This window comes from Xenopus laevis, chromosome 5L (genome assembly GCF_017654675.1).
Source record: "Xenopus laevis strain J_2021 chromosome 5L, Xenopus_laevis_v10.1, whole genome shotgun sequence".
Classification (NCBI taxonomy): domain Eukaryota; kingdom Metazoa; phylum Chordata; class Amphibia; order Anura; family Pipidae; genus Xenopus; species Xenopus laevis.
Window position 1 is genome coordinate 138,336,603 of NC_054379.1, and position 23,284 is coordinate 138,359,886.

The 23,284-nt window shown below is 38.7% G+C and overlaps 1 protein-coding gene across 1 annotated transcript in view; it reads left to right on the plus strand.

Annotated features, from left to right (window-relative positions):
• The window catches only part of sphkap.L (SPHK1 interactor, AKAP domain containing L homeolog), a 123,526-nt gene that overhangs the window by 16,571 nt on the left and 83,671 nt on the right, over positions 1-23,284 (plus strand). The window contains exons 2-3 of the mRNA XM_041563471.1: positions 18,878-18,983; positions 21,535-21,645. Of these exons, the coding sequence (XP_041419405.1) occupies positions 18,878-18,983; positions 21,535-21,645 (217 nt within the window). The remainder of the gene's footprint in view (positions 1-18,877; positions 18,984-21,534; positions 21,646-23,284) is intronic.

Sequence of the window (23,284 nt, forward strand, 5' to 3'; positions counted from 1 at the left end):
AAGTGATAGACTTGATTTAGTTTTACATATCTAATTTCTAGCACAATACTGCTAGCTACAATTTGTATACAGTACTATGTACTGTGTTATTGCTCTTTTTTGCATGCACATAACACTTATCTGACTTTCTAATAATGGTGAAATGGAAACTTCTTCAGGCTAGTATTGCTCCTATTAACTTACTACAGTTTAATAAACTGGCTATCTCAAACGGAACAGGTGCGGAACAGAACTACAGAATCAATGTTCCGTTGGGGAGGAAATAGTTGGAGAGCTTATTGTAGCCCAACAAGTGATGTCCCTTGAGCTTGGATCAGCAAGTGCCATTCAAGAGCGAATGTTGCACTATGCTATGGACAAATATGGACAAGTAGGAGTTTAGAAGCTGAGCAGGCTAAAGTCAAAACAAGTGCTATTAATGGAGTTAGGAATAGGGTTGAAATTGATGCATAAACCATATTATGCTATCCTCCAGTACATGTATGATGGCTTCTTTTAGGTGTAAGTAGTGATGGGTGAATTTGTGGCATTTCGCTTCGCAGAAAAATTCACGAATTTCCCGTGAAATTCGCGAAACGGCAAGAAGTTTGCCAGACAGTGTCGTTTATAACACCGGCATCCGTTTTTGATGCCGGCATCTGTTTTTTGGATGACCGGTGCACATTTGCCGACGAAAATACACCGGCGTCCAAAAAAATGGATGCCTGCATCAATTTTTTTTACGCCAGTGAATTTTCACGGCGGTTTCGCACCTGGCGAATAAATTCGCCCATCACTAGGTGTAAGAGGTGTGAAGGTAATCTATGCCCTACCCCTAGCCAGACCTAAGGGGAAATGGCAGTCCCCTGATAGTTACAGCACTGATGTCAGTATATTAAACATATCCCTTTTCACCATCTCAGGACTATAACTTTTTTTCTTTAATTATTTATCTGTATTATTTCATAGGTTTATTTCATGCCAGTCTTCTATATGTGTAGTAATAATATTAACCATAACAGTTACATGGCCAAGCACTACAAACTGGGTCTTATAGCCCATAATAAGCATTAGCTGTATCAAATGACTCCACATGAGGACTACAGATACATGCCTACAGATACAATGTGGGATTCAGACAAATTCACTTGAACAAATGACTACAGCAAATCTCAAACCACCAGCAACGTTTTACTAATTGGTAATTTTCATTAATACAGATTAGGACTGATAAATTGACCCCTGGACTTTCTTATACAAGCACTACTATGCATTTTAATTCTGATGCTCTTCTCCCCAGTTATATAGTGAATAAAGTACCCCCTCTTGTAAAATATAAGGATATTATAAGTTACCGAGGAGTTTCATGACCATATAAAAACACGAGGCCGAAGGCCGAGTGTTTTTATACAGGTCATGGAACTCCGAGGTAACTTATAATATCCTCATATTTTACAATTGGGGGTACTTTATTTATTATAATACACAAATTTTAGTGAGTCATGTGACAGAAATTACATCACTACTCACCGTTTATAACTGATGACATCACTACTCACCGTTTATAAGGATATAATTTACAGGATATTCATGGCTTTTGTATATTATATGCTGTTACTGATATCTACCATCATTAGAAGTGATTTTTCTTGAAGCTTAATTTCTTCTTATTGTCCAAACTGTTCTTCAACTGGCAGTTTGGATGTACGAATTACATTTTTCTCATTGCTTTGAATTGTGTGTCTGCCAGATGAGCTTGGAGTATTCTATTCTGATTAAGCATGAGATTCGTGTATCCTTTATTTACCCAGTGTGATCCCACACTCCTCCCAGCCTTAATAGGGAGCATGATAAATATTAGCTCAATCGAGGCTTTTTAATTAACTCAACTGATGATAAACAGGAAAGGAGATTTCATGAATAAGAGTCTGAGTGCGGCACATTGGATGTCTGGATTCATGTTAATGATGTTTCACACACTTCTTGGCCGTTAGCAACTGGGCTTCTGGAACACATAACTCTCCAATTTCCGATACTCCTGCCAGTGTCTGATTTAGGCAGTAAGACGGGAATATCAGTAGTTATACAGTATGTGTAAATATTCATCTGGTACACCCAGCACAAGGCATACTATTGATTTAATGAGCAAATGATTGTTAACTGTGTGTGCCAGATGCTTCAGTGAGCTCTACTTCATTTGTATATTGAAGGATTACACAACTTTTAGGGCCTGGCTGAATAGGGTATTAAGTCCATTTACTCAGTTTGTCTTATAGAGAATGTGGAAGACTAAAGTCTGGTATCATGGGAAGATCAAGTTGTCTGTTCAGTTTTGAGTGTAGGGATACTTTTCCTGATATGGCCTGTGGCGACCCATCAGAGAGGTCTTCATTCATTTGCTAATGCAGTCCTCTTCTAATGATATTTTCTGCCCAATAGCTAAAGGGTGCGTGACGCACAGCCGGGCCCCGCCCCCCTCCGTACCGCCTCATTAGCCCGCATTTCTCAGTGGCGCACGGACTGCCGGGGGGCCCTGAGGGGGTGCGGGCCCTGGCCTGCTCGCACCCCCTGCCCCCCCGATAGTTCCGCCACTGTTTGAAAGCTAGAGAGTGTCAGAAGAAGAAGTCAAATAATTTAAAAAAAACTCCAAAAAACAGACCAATTGACCAGTTGCTTAGAACTGGCCTTTCTATAACACACTAAAAGTTCACTTAAAGGTTAACTGCCCCTTTCATTTTTGGCCAAATATTGAACAGATGGGGCACTGGAAAGGTCCATACACCCTGTATCAGATTTATTTTTGTAAAATTAGACTGTTTCTTACAATATTTAAATTACTACACTTACTACCAATGACTTACTTGTTAATTAATTATAGCAGTTTTGTATATCGCTTATTATATTTGTCTACTGTACAGGGCTGCGAAAATGTGCTTTAATATTAAGCCCCGCAGAGTCTGTTGAATTTCAGCTTCCAGCATCCCACTAGAAGTTGGACACGAACAGACAGATTTCCCTGGTCTGTAATAAGTCTTTTACTTACCATTGCATGTACATAAATTAAATAGACCAATGAGAGCTCCACAATGTGTTTCCTAGCTGTTATACAAATTCAAATTAAGTCTATGCTCTGAAAAGTGTAATAAACCAAACCATGTTACACAAGAGTTCTGGTTATCCCCAGACATTTCTTTAATTAAATATTTTTTAAAAAATGATCTGACCTTTAGTGTGGAAAGTATGCCCTTGAGCTGACATTCACACAGTGTGACACAAGTAACCACATTAACATAACATGTGGCAGATTAATCCATCAGGACCTTGGCTAGAATGTTGCTTTCTTATATTGAAACAAATGAGTGTGAGTTCTGCTGCCATGGTTTTTGGTTCAGGCATACGGGGGGGAGGGAAATGACAATGTTAAGCAACAGAGACGAGTGAGAATAAACAGAGTGGTGCAAAAGAGAGAAAGGCTGAGACAAAATGTGAGATGTTGGAGAGGAAAGCAAAACAGACGGACAGTTCAGAGTCAGGGTTGTACTGTAGATAGACAGTCTATGTCTGGTACTGAAACCAGAGGTTATTGAGCCCAATAGCAAAATGTTTTTAGGACCCCATTAAACCCAAACCTCTTTATTTGCACATATTTTGAAACTGGCATGTCCCCCTCGGAGCTGCTAGGTCTACTTTCACTATTTCAAGACTGTAACCTTAAGGATAAGGTAAAGGACAAAAAAAAAAACAATAGAGGCAAAATGGATAAGAAAAGAAAACACCAATGAAGACTAGGGTTTAAGCAAAGAAAACAACAATGAAGACTAGGGTTTAAGCACATGGGCAGATTCGGGGAGATTTAGTCACCTGACAACTAATCGCCTCTTCTTCGTGGCGACAATCTCCCCGAACTGCCTTCGCTGTGCCTGACGCCTGTTATAATGACAAAACGCCAGCGCTAATGCATTCGCGGAGCTTCGATTTCTGAAGTCGCCCTAAGTTTCCTCGTTCGGGGAGATTGTCGCCACGCAGAAGAAGCAATTAGTTGTCAGGCGACTAAATCTCCCCCAATCTGCCCATGTGCTAAACTCCCTAATAAAGTTGCCTTTTTCAGAGTGGTGCATTAAATAAATATAGACGTTATGTTGGCGTCTCATGATTGTAATTAGTAAGAAACATTGAGTATATAGCTATGGTTATTCTTTGCACTTCTGTTTATTCCTGCATTACTATTACAATTGAAACAATGTTCCGGTAGTCACTTTTCACTCCAGTTCCCACAATTCCTTGTTATCTCTCTTCATTAAAGGTTTGTTAATCACAAAACACGCTAGACATCGAAGTCTTGGTTCTTCTAATATGGCTGACAACAGCACATCATTTCAAATGGTACATGTAGTCTGGACCAGCAGTGAAGCATTAGGAAACAGCAGGCAGATGCTTCCTTCAGTAGCCATCACATTTACAAATATTTTTTAAACCATTGAACATTTTTAATGACTATGTATTTTCACAGTTGCCTTGAATTAAACATAATTATGTTTATTAGAAGAACGGAGCCAGTGAGTGAAGCAAGTCATTGAGAGGATAGAGTGTGAAGATGGAGGATATTAAAGGGACCCTTCACCCAAAACAATTATTGAAAATCCTATTTTATCACATTAGTCAAGCAAAATGAACTTTAATTACACTATATAAATTTTCCTTCAGTCTGGGAATTCATAATTATAGCAAGCAGGCAGGAGCCATTTTGTGCACACTGTTATTAAGACAAGCCTTGCATCATCTCAGAATCTTGTTTGTGCACCAGAATGGGGGACCTGATGTCCATCCCCATGCCCTGGATACACAATTAAATGGTGAAGAGAACGGGGGAATGTGGGGAGAGCAGTGACATCTAGTAATTGCTGAATGGAAAGTGAAAGTTATTGTCTGCCCCGCCTCTATGACATAAGGCATAGAGGAGGGGCAGACAATATTTGATTGACAGCTGAGATTTTTAAATGAGTTTACAACAGCTATGCATGCTTTAATTTGAATGTTAAATTTGAATTTCATGTTTAATTTGAAAAGGACTTTTATTATACAGCTTTTTGTGTCTGGGTGACAGGTCCAATTTAAGGCAAGGAGTATAAAGTGGGATTAGGATTCAGAGGGTTGGTGATGGTTAGGAGCTGGATTTGATTTAAGGGGGTCAATTACAAGCATGGGATAAACTAAAATGGATGTAGTCATTGAGTGAATTGATGCCATTCATAATGGTCATTGCTTCAAAAGCTGATCCTGGCACTTACACATAGTTGCATTCAGTGGCCAGTGTCAATGGTCGCAGTAGACTTGCACCTAAAGAATGGGATTCAGACATTATTTTGATGATTTGAAATTGTAACTTCCCAAGTTAAAGCACTTTTAGCACAATTGCATGCGGTTTGATTCATCAGTCACAATTACGTTGGGTGCAACTCTCCTTTATGGCCTCAGTTGTGTGAAAAAACACTGGCAACTTGTATCCAAAATTGCACTTTGTACACTGTAAACTTCTGCAAGTAAAAACCCTTATAATGTATTACTATTCAGATAATGAGGTATTGAGTGCCTAAAGAATTCCCAGGTGATATTTTAGTAAATAAATATTAAATAGGACCCTAAGTAAGCAGAATCCCATCTAACCTTTTGTTACCATGCTGGAGTGGTCTGGGCACAATAGTGCCAGTTTGACCAAATTACCTCTTTCCAAAACTGTTTTACCTCCAGGTCCATCATTGCCTTCACCCCCATGTTGAGTAGAAGTAGATACAAACCTGTTTTGCTGAATTATTTATAAGAGATTTTATATTGTTTCCCATTCTCACAGAATTCATTAAATGCTTCCTCTGTATTTTAGCTGTAACACTTGTTGGATATTTTGATGGTGTAATTAAACTGACTGCTCACACTTGTAAAGAGAACTAGATCCTGAGAAGCCCTGGGACAATTTCTGTCCTATTTAGTGCTCTGAAAGTACAGCACCTCTTGAAGATGAAAGATTCAGTCTTTCATGGCACAATTTGTATGTCTTCTCTCTGTTCCATTTCCAAAGCTTTTTCCTTGTGCTTTTTTTTAGAATTAAAAAAAACAAGGTTTTTAAGTCTTTTTCTTCCTTCCACAGGGAATTAATTGTCATTCTAGTCACTAACCCACAATCTGTCACACCTTTCTTTAATTATAGGGTAGATTGTTCTACCCTGACTCTGCAGCTATTGACAAGCTCTCAGCAGGAGGATGTTGCAAGTTATAGTTTAATATCCACTTAAGGTTGTCCAACCCTGACACTGAGCTTCTGGTAGTCATCTAATTTTAGCCACAACTTCCAATATAATCTGGTTATTTTTTTTAACAGTGAAATTATGTTAACCATGAAATGACTCCTAAAGGTGGTCATACAAGGTCCGAGAAAAGCTGCCTAAAGACAAAGTCGGCAGCTTATTGGGCAGTATATGGGGCCCTTTAACTTGCTTCTCTGATCTATATTTGGCCAAAAATCTGCCGTCAATCAGGCAGGCTTAAAACTCCTTTTGGATCAAGGACCACATTGGTTTGTTGATGCGGTCCTCCATCCTACCGCCTGCATTCCTGGTCTTGTGATCTGATCGTTGGGCCCTAGGGCTCACGATCGGATCAGCTTGATATCTCCCACTCAAGGTGGGCATAGGCGTGCAAGATCCACTCATTTGGCAACCTCTGCAAACAAGCAGATATACCCCTGTATGACCACCTTAATGTTTAACCGAAAACATTGCTCAACCAATCAGGAGCAATCCAGTATAAGCTTTAAGCCACAGGCAGCTCTGCAGAGACTTTGACCATAGGTGCATAAGAGCAAAGTAGATATCAAGCATGTAGACTTTTCAACTTCAACCACCATTGAGAATTATCTCTAACTCACCTATAAGAGTTGTCCCACAACTAAGACCATAGGAACCAATTTCCATGCATACTGTAATAAGTTATAAGTTTTTATGAGCAAGATATTTTCTGCAGGATGATACAATTCCACTCTTTCCAGCAAAAAATCTACTGTGAAGTAGCTTCCTATGCATCAGTTTAATCAATTCTGTAATTGAAGCATCACCTTGAGATCACTGGCTGATTAGTTCCCTAGTTATGCAGGGCCGGATTTCTCGACGCAATGCCCCAAGGCCACACGGTCCCAGCGCCTGCCACATCTTGCACGCACACCCCCCTCCTCCCGAGGATGCATGGTCCTAGCACCGGCAGTGTAGCGCACGCACCCTCCCCACTCTTAGAAACTGGAACACTGGGGAGCTTTGAGTCCCCAGTGCTGCTTAGGGATGCAGCTGGGCGGCATGCCGCTCCTAAAATTTTACCGCCCCAGGCCCGGGCCTTTGCGGCGTCGCCACAAATCTGAACCTGTAGTTATGTGATTTCCATAAGGACTTTTACTTCATCAAATATAAAATTTTAGCCATTGGGAATAAAAGGTAAGTCTTATTTTCTCTCTCTCTCTCTCTCTCTCTCTCTCTCTCTCTCTCTCTCTCTCTCTCTCTGCTCTATATAGAGAAGTAATATGCCTTAACAAATGGGAAGGTGGAAAGTAGACACTTCCAATTGCATATCTCATACTTTAAAGGACATGTAACCCCTCCCGCCACACACACACAAATTGAATCTGTGAACAGCCTCTTTGAAATCTTTAGATACCTGCCACTCTGATTGTTAAAAGGTTAACAGTAAGGCTGCAGCATCCCCTTAATCACTTATAATTCCTTCTCCTCCTCTAACCCACTCTTCCCCCTCCCTAAGGAATTTACTTTGGCTGTTGGCTCATGAGCATGCTCACTTCTTCTCAGCTCAGACTACTAAACTCAGATTACTAAACACCCCCCCCCCCGAGTCCTACAGCCAATGAAGAAATAGCATTGCTGGTTCCCATAGAAACTCTAGCTGTCCCTATTTTTTTCTCCTAACCACCTCTCCTGAGCTCAGCTTAACCATTACAGTGCTCAGACCCAGCAGAACTTTTTATCAGAGTATGCTGTGCCTGTGTAGCCCTGCATTCTGCATTGCATGAACTTTACAGCATACATGTCCTGTTTGCAGAAGTCAATGTTACTGATCATGTGTCAGAGGGAAAATGGCAGCGGGTTAAAGCTGCTATTAGGAAAATGTGATGGCGCTGGCAAATGGGGGGGAAGGTTTATGTAGTAATAAATGATGTGGCTTGGGAAGATATGCCCGATTTATATACATGAAAGGAATATGTAGGCTTCACAGTTACCAATGTTTGCTCTATATTATTACCAATATTCTTTTTCTCTTTTAATTTTATGCAGGGCTGGGAGGTGTTTTACCCTGTAGTCTACAGTATACATCATTTATTATTGTCTATCTTTTTAAATGGTCCATAAAATGTATTCATTAAAACGTATTTTTTCAAGCTAATCCCATTTTTTAGACCAGAGCATAGGCTAAATATCACCATTGTCTCAGTCTTCTAAAGATGGCTGCCAACATGGCTGCATATTAGAAGCCTAATGGTCTGTGTATTGGTCTACAACTGGGGCTTGTTCAGTTATCACCAGGCTAAGCAAAAATCCCTTAAATTAAAAATTAGCTGGGTTCATGGGTATGTTCTTCAGTCAACAAGACTACAAAGACCTGCATTTTGTCTGATCTTTGGCTCTGGGGCTCAGTAATTGAATCATCACAGTATGTAGGTTATCAAAGTAGTGAAAGAATGTGTGTGCTTTAACCACCTTTCAAAACCCTTTTGGACAGGGTGCAAAGCAGTCCAAAAACCCTTGCCAGGGACAAAACATGTAGTAGAAAAGATATCACTGCAGCACCTCTTTGTTGCAAAAGTGAAAAAGTTGTGTTTATTTGGTCAGTAAAAAAAGGCAACGTTTAGGGCTTAATCTTGCCCTTTGTCAAGCCAGTATGTAGGTTATCAGGCCAAAATCCAGCGTTCTTCCAGCCTCAGCAGACATCCAAATATTGGTGTTAATAGCCTGTAGCACTAGAACCACCAAATGTTTTCTCCCCTTGGAATCCACAATGGGGCTCATTTATCAATACTGGTCAAATTTGCCCATGGGCATTAACCCAAAGCAACCAATCAGTACTTGACTATTTTCAGGCAGCTGCAGGTAGAACAATGAATACAAAAATTTGTTTGGTTGCCATGGGTAACTCCCGATGGGCAAATTTGCCCAGTGTTGATAAATGACCCTCTTGTACTGTCTGATGAGTGCCCAGTGAAATGAAATGCAAGATATTTGCCATGCAGGGATACCCAAATACAAAAAATTGTATAGACATCTATGTTAAATATACCCTCTTCTGTTTTATTTTGCTTATATGGTCAGCTGGTTTATTTATATTTGAGCTCAGATTTCAAACCTGCCACCTGTAGGCAAGTGTCACATTTAAGACTATTAAGCGTTCCCATCATTGTCACGTGGCAAGCTTTCAATATTCTCACCAAGCCTTACAATTCCTATTAAGATGAAATCTGCATTAATAATTGCTATCTGTTATTCCAGGCTGAATTTATAAGCGTTGGCAGGAGCTAGGCTTGTAATGTTCGCTGCTCAGCAGATTTAATAAGGGAATGAAAATTCTGTAGATCGCTTCTCTCAGTGTATTTGTAGATGTGCAAAAAATGAAAAGTCCTGATCTACTTCTCTGCAAAGATTTCAATTAAGTGTCAGTCCTATGTAAATGAATTTATATAACGATGATGGATTTAAGGCCATTCAGTGAATATAGCATGTTCCCTGAAAAAGGAATGTCATACCCTGGAATGTCATTAATGTAAGACTAAAGTCCTTCTTCTACCTAAAAAAGGGAAAATGGTGATTCCCATGTGCTCTGTAACAGATGTCACTGTCCAGTTCAGTGAAGGAACGTGAATACTAAATTGGTACATGTAGTTGGGCTACTGTGGGAGATTGTGGGAGCATGAATACTCCTCTCCTGGAGTATTATTAGTGATCAGCGAATCTGAGCGAATCTGACCCGTTTCGCTTCACCGAAAGGTTTGCAAAACTCCTGAAAAATCAATAGATGACAATTTTTTATGCTGAGAGAAAAACATTTTTCACTCCAAATGCATTAAAGTCAATGGGCGTTTTTTCTTGCAGTGACTTTTTGTTCAAATGCATTTGGCAAGTCAATGGGTGTTTTTACTCAAGTTATTTCTCACTCAAAAAACATTAAAGTAAATGTTCGCTTGTTCTTGCAGTTTCCCAAAATATTTGCAGATGGAGAGAAGTGGAATTTCGCAGCAAATCGATGCCTGCCGAAAAATAATTATTATATTTGCTGGTCACAGATGAACAACCCACCCAAACTCCAAAATACCTGACAAACTGGTATTAAGTAGTATTGTACATTGACTTTTATTTACAGCCATTAACGCTATGAATAGTACTAAGCAGTTCCTGGCTAGGAAATTCCATGAATAGGAAATTCTTAATGTGCCTGGTCAATATGGCAGATGAGGGTTATTCACAATAAACAAATATTATATATCCCATAAATAACACTGTAATGGCCGAGACTGCTATATTCTTTCCGGCTGTTGTGGACGTGCTCCATCTATAAAATATAAGGGGCCCAATTACCTAGCTCGAGTGAAAGAATGAATAAAAAAAACTTTGAATTTCGAATGTTTTTTTTGGCTACTTCGACCATCGAATGGGCTACTTTGACCTTCGACTATGACTTAGACTTCGAATCAAATGATTCAAACCAAAAAGCATTCGCCTATTGTTCGATAGTTGAAGTACTGTCTCTTTAAGAAAAAACTTCGACCCCCTAATTCGCCACCTAAAAGCTACCGAAGTCAATGTTAGCCTATGGGGAAGGTCCCCATAGGCTTAGGTAGCTTTTTTAGGTTGAAGAAAAATCGTTTGATCGATGGATTAAAATCCTTTGAATTGAAGATTTTTCGTTCAATCGGTCGATCGAACGAATAGCGCTAAATCCTTTGACTTCGATATTCGAAGTCGAAGGATTTAACTTCGACCTTAAGTAAATTTGCCCCTAAATGTGTAATGTAGACTATAATTAGCTGCTTCCATATAATTGATTTGGGTTCCAAAATCGAATGAGCGCTAGAAAATGTAGATTTTAGCACCATTCCAATATACATTAATGAATATTTTTAATGTTTTGATGCCAGGTACAGTACAGTTGTAGTACTGTAGGTCATCGTATTTCTTGTATACCCAAGTACACAAGCATTTAATAAGCAAATTAATATTTAAAAATGTCAGCTCTGCTCACTGTAAAGAGTAGGTGGGTTTAAGGGTTAGTCCCTTTGGTACAGCAGAAAAAGAGTTATTTTTAGGGAGTATCAAAGACTTTTCTGGTTTTAGTATCAAACTAAAGCTCCTCTATCCTTTTACAATTAATTCTTTACTATCTCCAGTGAATGAGCTTGTCGTTTTTGTGATAGCTGATCAGACATTTGGAATCTTAGCAAGGTTATACTATAAGGTTCTGTTAATGGTAGCTTTAACTCCCTTTTATGGTTTCTGCCCCATGCTTGCTCATTTACCGTATGCAAGGTTGTTACTGAGCCTAGGCATTTTATTGGGGATGTTGATAGGTTCTTTTGTGAGTTCTTTAGGGAACCAATGTCCCTGTACTGAGATGAAAGCTTGGAGAACAAACTGATTGCTTCTGAATTGCAAGCAATACCAAGTACTCTTTTGGGGTTTAGCAAGAAAGTTTTAGTATAACTCTAAGGGATCATGTCTTGGATAGTTCAGGAAAGTTTGGTAATAAAAAAGAATAAACGTAATTTCTGGACTGGACCCTTTATTAAAAAGTGTGGATTAGTGTGGAATATCTCTTTTGGTGTAGGAAGATTTATGTATACTGTATAAAGCAGGAAAATACTTTAAACATGGCCATGAGGGCTTAATTATTTTGCAGAAAAGGTGAATTATTTAAAATGATTTTTGTATAATGTAAGCATTGTTAGAGTACAAGATTGCACCTCCTAGAGCCCACCAGAGAACCTGACATTGAGGGCCCACATTCATAACAATTAGATGTAAATGTAAATGTAAATATGTGTCTTATAAACCTATGGGGGAAATATGAAAGGTCTAATGGAAGTTGTCTTGGACTTGAGCACCCCAAAAAGGTCTTGCATCTCAACTGTAAAACAAAATAAAAATGAAGCATCATTCTGTTCCACATGGACTGGTTGGAGGCATCTCTAAACAAAATGGAGCAGATTCTTTGATATACGGACCACTTATATTTAATGTCTCCCCCAACATCAGACAACTTACAGTCTCCACATTATGATATACCCCATGGTACAACCTGAAAAGCCTGTGAGGCACTAATCCCCTGGTTTCAGCCACAACAATTCCAAACCGATTCTAACCTAACAGTAACGACAAAATTGGTTGTAATAGGTAGGTCATAGGTAGTAATGAATATCCCAAACAGGCAAACAATGGGCATCCTTGATTTATAAGACCCAACCCACAACCCGCAGCCCGCGACCCAAACTGAAACCTGCATATTTACCTACTTTGATCCGCTACCCAACCCGGATCCGCAAACAGACCCGCAATCTGCCGGCAGCCATTAAACAGGAAGTGGTGTTGCTGCAAACCGGAAGTGACATCAAAAGTGGGTGGGGACAGAACCACGGATCTATACCCGCATCTATACCTGAAAATCCTACTCTACTTCTGCAGGGTACCTGCTTTTTTTGCGGGTACCCGACCTGCTGCAGGACTCTATTGCAAGGTACATAAAGGTCAGCATGGGAAATGTGATGTCATGTTTTACCTTTCCTTGGGAACTATAGAAAATAGTCATGATGGGAAATTTATATAAAGGAAAGGTAAATTCTAGCACTATAGGATAAAAAAAATATTGTTTGCTTGGACAGGTAAATCAATCAGGTAGATACAAGTTGCATTTGTGAAGGATACTAGATCTAACTTAACCATTCCAGTCATCTTCTGATACACAGATATGTCTTGCATTCTTCTTAGATTTCCATCCAAATTGAATATTGATTGTAAACATAAGCTAAATAATCTGACTTTTAGATAGGAAATCTGTTAATGGCTGATCAACAGAGTGAATCCCCGCAAGGCCCAAACAATGGTTCAGCAGAAGAAAATCAATGTTGCTATTCCTTCCCTGTACACAATGAGAGGAATCACATGTCCCAGATGATTCTCAAATGACGCAACCAGTCGTTTCCCTTCTAGTAAATTGTAGGTTTTAAATGAAGTTTCATTTAGGATGGATGCAAGGATTTGCGAGGATGTTTTCTTATTGTCTGACTTGAATCTGCTTGACTACAAAAAGGTAGCTCATAAAGCAAGGTCCCTTATAATAGTGGTGGCTCCAGCAGAGCTTATACTGTATATTTGCTTGACCTTACATCATCTCCCCCTGTCTCAGATGTTAAAAACATTAAAAAGGTGCCTAGCCTAATGGCATTGTTGGGCTTATTGTGGAAAGAATGATTATCACATAAATCTGAAAGGCATCAATATACAGTAGATATAGTGCCCCCAGGTGCAGAACCTCCACGAAAAAGAAACACATCTGTTAAAATAAATTCTGTTGGGCTTATTTTCCTTTCCCATAATACTCCTCTACAAAAAGCAGAGGTTGGAATAGTTGCCGCTTCTTGCATCCTCACCATAACAGCTCTGCCTTTATGCGACCATCTGTGACCCAATGAAACACATGGAAATGTCCAATGATATTTATGCTGTAGTGTAGGGGAAATGACAGCTTGTTGGTGGGGGCATTTGGATATGCTTAGACCATGTTCCCTGCTAACGCAGTTTGTTTCCTGATTATAAGGGTGGCAGAATACAAACACTTGTTATTTCACATTGTCTAAAAGAATCAATAATTTATAAAAGAATACCATTTGCAACAGCAATAACATGCCATGGGGTAGCGACCAATCATTTATGCCCAATGCATTAATATGGAAAGCTGTTAAGTTGTACCACCATTGCATCAAAGCAAACTATTCCATTAATATGAGTTAATATTAAATGAATAATAAACCCAACTGGAAGATGTCCCTTTCCCAAAAAGCTCACCATTTGTAAGGTAGAGGAGACATCTAAAAACAAAAAGGTGGCAAGAATCAAGTACATATGTAATTTATGAGCATACTACATCCCAGGACTACAACTGAAACAATCCCTTTGTAACTTGTAAGGAGGCTTTCGAACAAGGCTAATGTGGAAGCAGAGTTCCAAAGGTTTACGTGGTGTAGCTTTATGCAGGACTTGTAGTGGTAGTTTGTATGATTGATAGATTTTAACTGTGCCTAAGGACAAGGATGGGGTGTACTTGGAGAAAAGAGCAGCAGTAGAATTTTGAGCTTTGAAAGATAAAGGGATATTTTATATTTTATGTGCCACTGGTCCAGAAGCCAAAAGAATGACTTTTTAGCAGGAAAGCTAACATGGATATTGATGTGAATAATAGATTGTTGTGGATGAAAATAAGAATCACGGTGACCTTTGTCTCCACGTAAGGGATCATTTATGTCTTCTAGTGCAGACAGTGATTTGTGCTAAAATCCCATTCATTAAAGGTACTGGCGTAAAAATGTGCTCTTTGCACTTCTTTATAGCTGCACTTGGTGCCACTCAGTCCATCTTGCCTCCTGTTGCAAGTCATCATCATTATCATCATCATTTATTTATATAGCGCTGTCAAGATACGCAGTGCTTTACTGTTACAGTTATAGCAAACAGGGAATAAATGGTGGATAACAAACAAGGATTACAGAGTACAATAGGGTTAGAAGGACCGAGAGATTAGAGTTTACAAATTAAAAGGTTAGGGTACAGTTGAGACATTAGGATTATATAAACACTTAGTCATTTTTGATACAGCAATGATTAATTAAGGTATATCGAATAAGCCTCTTTAAACAGGTGGGTCTTTAAGGAGCGCTTGAAAGTTTGGAAAGAAGGAGAAAGTCTGACAGCTTGTGGCAGAGGGTTCCAGAGAAAAGCAGAAGCCCAAGAGAAGTCTTGTAGACGAGAATGGGCAGAAGTGATCAGAGGAGAAGTGAGGCGAAGATCAGAAGCAGAGTGAAGGTTTCGTGAAGGAGTGTATTTGGAGATTAGAGATGAAATATAGAGAGGGGTTTCATTATTAAGGGCCTTGAATGTAAGTGTAAGTAATTTGAATTTGATTCTAGAAGAGATTGGGAGCCAATGAAGGGACATACAGTACATATGGGAGCAGCTGATGTTAAGCAGTGAGATAGATGAATGAGTCTAGCAGCAGCATTTAGAACAGATTGGAGTTGTGAAAGGAGACTTGTTGGAATACCTGTGAGGAGTAAGTTGCAGTAATCAAGACGGGAGATGATGAGAGACTGAATCAGTGTTTTAGTTGATTCTGAACTGAGATATGGTCGTATTCGTGCAATGTTGCGCAGTTGAATACGACAAGATTTTGCAAGTGTTTGGATGTGTGGTGAAAAAGACAGATGGGAGTCTAGGATAACTCCTAGGCAGCGTGCCTGTGTGGTGGAATGAAAGGTGGTGTTGTTTACTGTGAGTGAAATCTGAGGGACAGGGGAAGATCTTGGAGGAAATATAATGAGTTCTGTTTTTGAAAGGTTCAGTTTCAAAGTCGAGCATATTTGCAAATATTACTGCCACCTACACACCGGAAGGTAGCTCCAGGGTTCCCTCAGCACTGTATGTCAATTGGCACAGCACACTTGCATTTAAAGAATCAGGCACAAATGGTAATCCTGCACTGAACACCGGAAATTATGCCAACTGAACCTTCAGTGAAGTGTGAGTGGAATTGTGTTAATTTTGACACATCAGCAACCATAACAGTGCTGGAATTTGAGGAAAACCTGTTGCATTATACAAAAAATAATGGCAATTGCGCTCAAATTGCACTTTGCTCTTTATGAGGACATAAATGAGCCCAATAGTTATATAGATCTATTTTTAGAGCATTATATAGCCCAGTCAGAAACCTAGCCATGGCATAGCTAAATAAATAGAAGGACTTATTGACCCTTAACTACAGGTAGCTGATAATGTGCCACTAGGAACCCCACATTGGGTTTGTTTGGTATAAAGCCACAACATTGACTCAGTTTAAGCATAAAGTCAGAGCTGAACTAGAGGCAGCATTATGGAAACTATGGTTAGATATTTTGCTTTTGGAGAACAGATGGTGAATAGTAACAAGTACAGCATTAACTGTAACTGACTGTGATGGGAAAGATTACCCTTGTTATGATCATCCTTAAAACAAAGAAATCCTCTTTTATATGTATCGTGAGAACAGTTACTAGACTCATGATTCTCCCATTAGCTCAATTTGTGTAGATAACTACAGCATTTAACATCTGTTACTCTTTCAGTCTATACATTACAGGTATGGGACCTGGTATCCAGAATGCTTGGGACCTGGGGTTTTCTAGATAATGGATCTTTCAGTAATTTGGATCTTCATACCTTAAGTCTACTAGAAAATCAAGTAAACATTAAATTAACCCAATAGGATTGTTTTGATTCCAATAAGGATTAATTATAACTTAGTTGGGATCAAATACAAGCTACTGTTTTATTATTACAGAGAAAAAGGAAATAATTTTCCAAAAATTTGTATTATTTGGATATAATAGAGTCTATGGGGGATGGCCTTTGCATTATTCGGAGCTTTGTGGATAACAGGTTTCCGGATAACGGATCCCATACCTGCAGTTTGATATAACTGATTCTTGCATATTTAAGTCAACGACTTTAAGTCAAAGACTTTTTTTGCATTACTGGGGTGAAAACTTGTTGTGGATCCAAGTAAATTCCATTAATCTATCTGTGTCTGAGATTAAGTAGGATTCTCCTATTTACAGTCATTCTTAAGGGACACTTAAAAAACTCCAGATCAGGTCTTTCCCCAGCACAGCCTAACTGCATGTGTATTCATAACCCTCTCCTTAAATGTACAAATAGCAACGCCCTTCCCAGGAGACATGTAGGTTTGTTGATTTGGCATTAATGGTATAATGTTATGGAGTAGGGAGAATAGGAAATACTATGGACAAATTCTTTAAAACATTTCATACTGTTAAACCTGATATCAAAATACATTTGTTTTCTCCCTAAAGTCGTTGTTCCCTTAAAGAAACACTATACTGTAACACATTATTCCCTGCAGAAATGAACACTAGGGCACTGTCAGCTCCAGGAATGTCCAACCTCATTATCCACTTTTACCTTCTTCATCTATTTTCCTGGTCTTCATATTTTAATCAGTGTATGCCTCTGCACTACATTGCATTGAAGAATATTTTCCAATGGAAAAAAGTGTCTCAGCTCAGTCTCCATGGACCATCTATAGCATCAGGCCGGGATGCTGAGGTCGCCTTGTGCACAAATGAAACAATAAAATGGTACGCAGGTGTTCAGTCATTTTAATGAATTCACCTGGTTTCAAGTGAGCACATCTTTTAATGCTGACCGGCTAAGTTTTCCCAAAGGACTGGCTTAATTAAAGAAAATGTGCAGACAAAAAGGGAAGCAGGATCTCACAATAGAGCTATGAAGCAAAACTCTTCTGGTGCTGCCTTTTTACTTTGTTGACTTTTAATGATGATTCTCAAGTGCAATTCTGGGCATTTGGGAGCAAGAATGGATCTATCAACCAATTTTTAATTAGAAGCAATGATTGTTAGATAGTATTGGAAAATTAAAGATGTGTGAATTTCTTGCTCTGAGAACAAATTGTATATGTTGTGAGAGTGCCTCATGGGGCTCATTAATCCCATCCCCACACATTTCATCTGAGGTCCAGATTATGTCAGGCTGTTAACCACTGGTTGTATCTAGTATGCATCATGCAGCTCATAGTTAATTGAATAATTACCCATTTCCTATGTTCTCCATTTTTCAGTCACTGGACAATTTAAATTTTTTTTTATTTCAATGTACCTTGCTTAGTCAATATGACCATCCGGCCTGCAAGAAGTTTAATCTCCATAGTGAATACATTACAGGGATTTTAAAATACTCCTATTTACAGGAGATTCTTGGATGGGATAAAAGCACCGAATTTCCATACTTTCAAACACAAATAAGAGAAATGTTTATTTAGTAGCATGGTTGTTCTTAACTTCTCAATTTTTATAGCATAGACTATTGCTTTGTTATATTTAACTTACTCTTTCTGCTTAGATATTTTTATATTAGGTTTAACTGTGTACTTTGTTTTAAACCAGTGCTGTAGAATTGAGAGGTTTGGCTTTGTTCTTGTTGACCAATGACCTTGAGCCCCTGACTCTCCTGATGTTTCTGAACAACCATCAGCTGGAGAGTCCAAGGTTAAAGGTCCTTGCCGTGACAGTAGAAAGTCCTTATATCTTAATTTCTGCAGCTACTGTAACTCAGATCACCTCAGTGATTCCATTGCAAAGGGCAGCCATAGAAAGGGTACAAACAGAGCTGGGATGCAGAAAATTAATTTTCACTACAGAACTACAGGGCCCATTGGATAAAGTAGATTTTGTAATTGCAATACTTCCACTGAATGCACCTTACAACTAGGTTCTCTTGTTTCCTATTATAACTTAAGCCCCATGGTCTGCAGAAATAAAAGATTTAGCATATTGTACCAAAGGATCAAGGTACCTTAAAATAACCCAACACTGAAATATTTCACCTAATTATTTAACCCAGAAATGCAATACCTTGCACAATACATATAAGAACAGAAGCTTGGAAATGTATACCTTAATGAGACAGACACTAATTTGTCTGGTTGCATGTTGTAATTAGCAAAGTGGTGGCACTTAGCTGGAACAGCATTCAGGAAGGAATGTGCTTGACTTCTCTATCTGCTCTCTTATTAGTAACCTGGACATGGCTGCGATGTATGGACCATTGGAGAACTATGGAAGCAGTGGATGCAGCAGTGCTACCAGTAATTTAGGCAGCTCTATTACAGCTTGTAAGAAAGTAAGTACAAATACTTTGATTGTAAGTAACAAAGCATGATGTACTGGTAGTAGACATTACAATTTCTAATGAATATAGATATATAGATATATAGATATATTGATAGATATATAGATATATACAGCTAATTTTGTATGTTCACGAAACTCTAAGTTCTAGAATAATTTGTTAAATCCCAACTTAAAACTTAGATTTGTAGTCAGACGGCTCTGTTCCAACATGAGATGTCTCTCCCTGATGAGTGCTCTGTGGGCTGCATCTTAATCCTGGCTGTGAATTCAGATGGCGTCTCATAGCTTGTTACTACTGCTACAGTCCATCCATCCAGAGCTTGTTTTCATTCTATTAAACGATAATTAGACTGGGTAATTGAATTAGCAGAGGTTCCATGTCTGAATACGCAGAGGTCTGATTTGGAAATAACACTGAGATTAGTTATTTCTCTGAAATATACATGAAGTACTAAGTAGTCTCTACTGTATTGGCACATCTGCTCTACTGTGGCAAATGTATTGAGTGCCCTCTTGAATGATCTCTTCTGCTATATAACTTAAATGATATGCAGATATATATTAGGGATTTTTTTTACTAAGTTAAACTGGGTTGATAAACAAAGTTTGCAGACCAACATTTCTGAATCTAAACTCATAATCTCTGAAACTACGAATATCATGACATTTATAAAAAAAAAATCCAAATAAAAAAGTATGAACAGAAAATAATGTGCTAAAAAATACGAATACCTCGAAACCTCTACAAATGTGAGCTTTTCAAACAATTCCTAGAGGGAAAAAAAACCTGAAAACCTCTAAAAGTCCAAATTGAATTCCAATAGGATCAGTGCAGCTCCCATTGACTTCTATAGGACCTCATCAACTTTTGCCTGGAGAAGTTTTGTATTAGATGTTTATGTAGTTTTTACATATAATAAATCTCAAATTCTTAGATCTTTGAAAAAAGAGTGGGAAAACTGCTCAATTTTAGAGATTCTTGGAAAAATCTAAATTTTGTTAGTAAATGGACCCCATGGACTTAAGCCCAAACCTTTTTAAATGAAATCCCGTACCACTTAGCTCGAAACAAATGTGCTACCAGTCACCATGTTTTCAAATTCTATCAATAAATCTTAATATTTTAGAGAATATGGGAAATATATGTAAGGTGTAAAGTGCTGAGTTAGAAATCACTCAATGGATTTTGCCATGATGTATATAGAAATTAATAAATATATGATAAAAGGGGCTCGCTTGTTGGATCACAATCATACTCAAGGTTGTAGAATAAATGCATTTGAATGCAGAATATGAGTAGTCAGGAGTTATTTGGTTTTGACAGAAGAGGACAAAGACATGTCAGATCCACTGGCATGTGTGTATTTCATGTTGGGTTCAGTGTTGTTATGTCTTGTTATTAAACACAGACACACAGTATATAGCTGCCATGTAAGCAAATGCTTGGGATCCTGGCATCATGTGTTGAGTTTCCTTAGGATTCTGCAGGGATAGACAGAAAACGGTTGACTAAGGATTTTAGAATATTTAATCAGAAACTGATGGAGAGCCATATGGTCTATTAATAAGGCTAGGACAGAGAAAATAGACCTATAGTTAGTTAAAGTTAATGATGGTTCGACATCATCTGGAGGACCACAGGGGTCTCATCCTTAGGATTTGGCTGGGACACAAGGGCAGCGTTTGGTTAATGATGACAGGAATTTTGCAGATGGAGAGACACATGGTGTCTTCCTCAGGCAATGACAAGTATACGAGTCCAGCCGCTGATGAGGATGATGGAACTGACTGTGATTGTCAATTGGTGAAGATAAGCAGGTTGTCCCCTAGTCTATAATACCCATGTCCTTCAAAGTATCCATGGCCTTCATAACACACTGTTGTGTTTGCAGAGTAAAGAGACCCATAGTTATTTGAAGTTAATGAAGGTTCGATATAATCTGGAGAACCACAGAAGCCCTATCATTAGGATTTGGCTGGGACACAAGGGCAGGGTCTGGTTAATGATGATGGGAATTTCACAGATTGAGAGACACATGGTGTCTTCCTCAGGCAATGACAAATATATGAGTTCAGTGGCTGATTATAATGATGGGATTGACAGTTAGGGCAGAGACACACAGGCAGATTCGGGGATTTCCTCATCTTCGGGGCGACTAATCTCCTAGAACTGCCTTCCCGCGGTTAGAATGAAAATCGCCGGCGGGATGACACTCGGAGCCCTTCGTTTTCTGAAGTCGCCCAAAGTTTCCTCGTGAGGAAACTTCTGTCATATCTGGAAAACGAAGCACTCCGAGTGTCATCTCGCCGGCGATTTTCATTCCAGCCGTAGGAAGGCAGGGGAAGGCAGTTCAAGGAGATTAGTCACCCCAAAGAAGAGGAGATTTGTTGTCGGGCAACTAATCTCCACAAATCTGCCCATGTGTCTCTGTCCTTACTGTCTGACTGTGATTGTCAATTGGTGAGGATAAGCAGGTTGTCCTTCAAAGTTTTCCTGGCCTTCATAACACACTGGCTGTGTCTTTTGTTTACCCTGACAGATACTGTGCAGCACCCGACCTGGAGAGTCATTGGATTACTGGCTACAGAACTCCAGGAATCTGTGCAGGATAGGACTTATTGAAGAAAGGTTGGAAACCCACAGCACATCAGTAAGTGGCTCTCATTCTATTTTAATGGGGAAATATGTATATACTGTATGTTTGTATATTTTTGTGTTGCTGATTTAAATTAAGCAAAATGTTTATCTTTATCTGCGTTGTACCGAAGAATAATCATGTCGTTTTGGTAACAACATACTTTATAGTTAGAAAGCCAGCATTTTTTGGAATCCTAAGCAAAGCAATGATTTGGGGCAATGGAACCAGGGAATAGTCTAGTCACCTACTGCACAGAAAGAAAACAATAATAATAACAATTACCACACAGAAGTATATAATGCTACATATTTCTATTATTGCAGTTATTTGAAAATGTTATTATATTAATAGTAATATGTATAAATAAATAATATTAAGAAGTGAGTTGAAAAAAATATTAACATCTGATTAGATTCTATTTAGCAGAATAATACAGTATTCTTGTCTCTGGTATCTGACCACTAAAATAATGACCTCACATATTAGTGTAGGCGAGTATTTTAAATATACCCAACCCTTTCCAATTAATTCTGCCTGGTGTAGACAGTATACAAGTAGTGTGTACAATTAATTGCCCGTTGTTCCTCAAAGTGACAGATAAAACCTGCACCCTACTGCCACTTATTCCCCAATCCCCTCTGCTACAGTTTCATCAAAGTAGGTGCAAATACAAGAAGGTGCCCTTGTCAAACAGATACAGCTACTACAGATTGTGTACCATATGCATTATGTACTATTAATGCACAACTGGCACATACATCAATCAATGATCAGTATAATTTATGCTGCCCGATTGCATCTTCCCATTTGTGTCTGTTATAACAAATACACAATGTAAAGATTGTGCAAACCCCATTGGAGTTCCCTTTATATGGGCATGGAAATTCTTGCTGGCTTGTCATGAAATGTCATGGTATGTTGCATATTATCCCTGACACATTGGATTTGAGGAGGAAATGGTACCAAAGAATATTAACCTGTGTGATTGAATGACTTATTTGACCTGGAGATGCAGTGATGCCAGATGTAGAAAAGCTGACCATATTTCCAGTAGAGCTGCTTGGGGTGAGCCTACAGCTGTCATTCTATCATGGGAAGTCGGAACTGGAACTCTATAATCAATCACTTGTAGAAGAAGTGATGTTCATATGGGCAGTCTCCATCCTTTCAAGCACTCTAGAAAAGAGCAGAAATGCTGCATAACATGTTTTAGCACTGACCTTTAATGTGGCTAAATTAGAAATATTCCTAGTCTCTAGGTCCTTGCATATATATATACATTATGCAAATGAAAGGCATTTATGTAATAATAATAATAATTTTAGCCCTGTCAGCTGTTTTATTCTCTCTGCTAGTGTTAATCTTAAGCCACCTGAAATGAAAAGCTATTACATTCAGAGTCTCTACTTTAAAAAAAAATGAAACAGTCTGGAGACAAGTGATAGATGTGATGTGCCCTCCAGTATGAGACACTGAGTGCCTGCCAACGAACACAAGGATCAGTTCTTGGTTGTGGAGAATATAACATTTAGTACCTTAAAGTACCAGCCTGATCACAAAAGATTTGTCGGACTATGGCATTAATAAATGATGGAATAAACATGAAGCCACACAAAAGAATTAAGAGATGTGGAGAGAAGGGGATGCACTG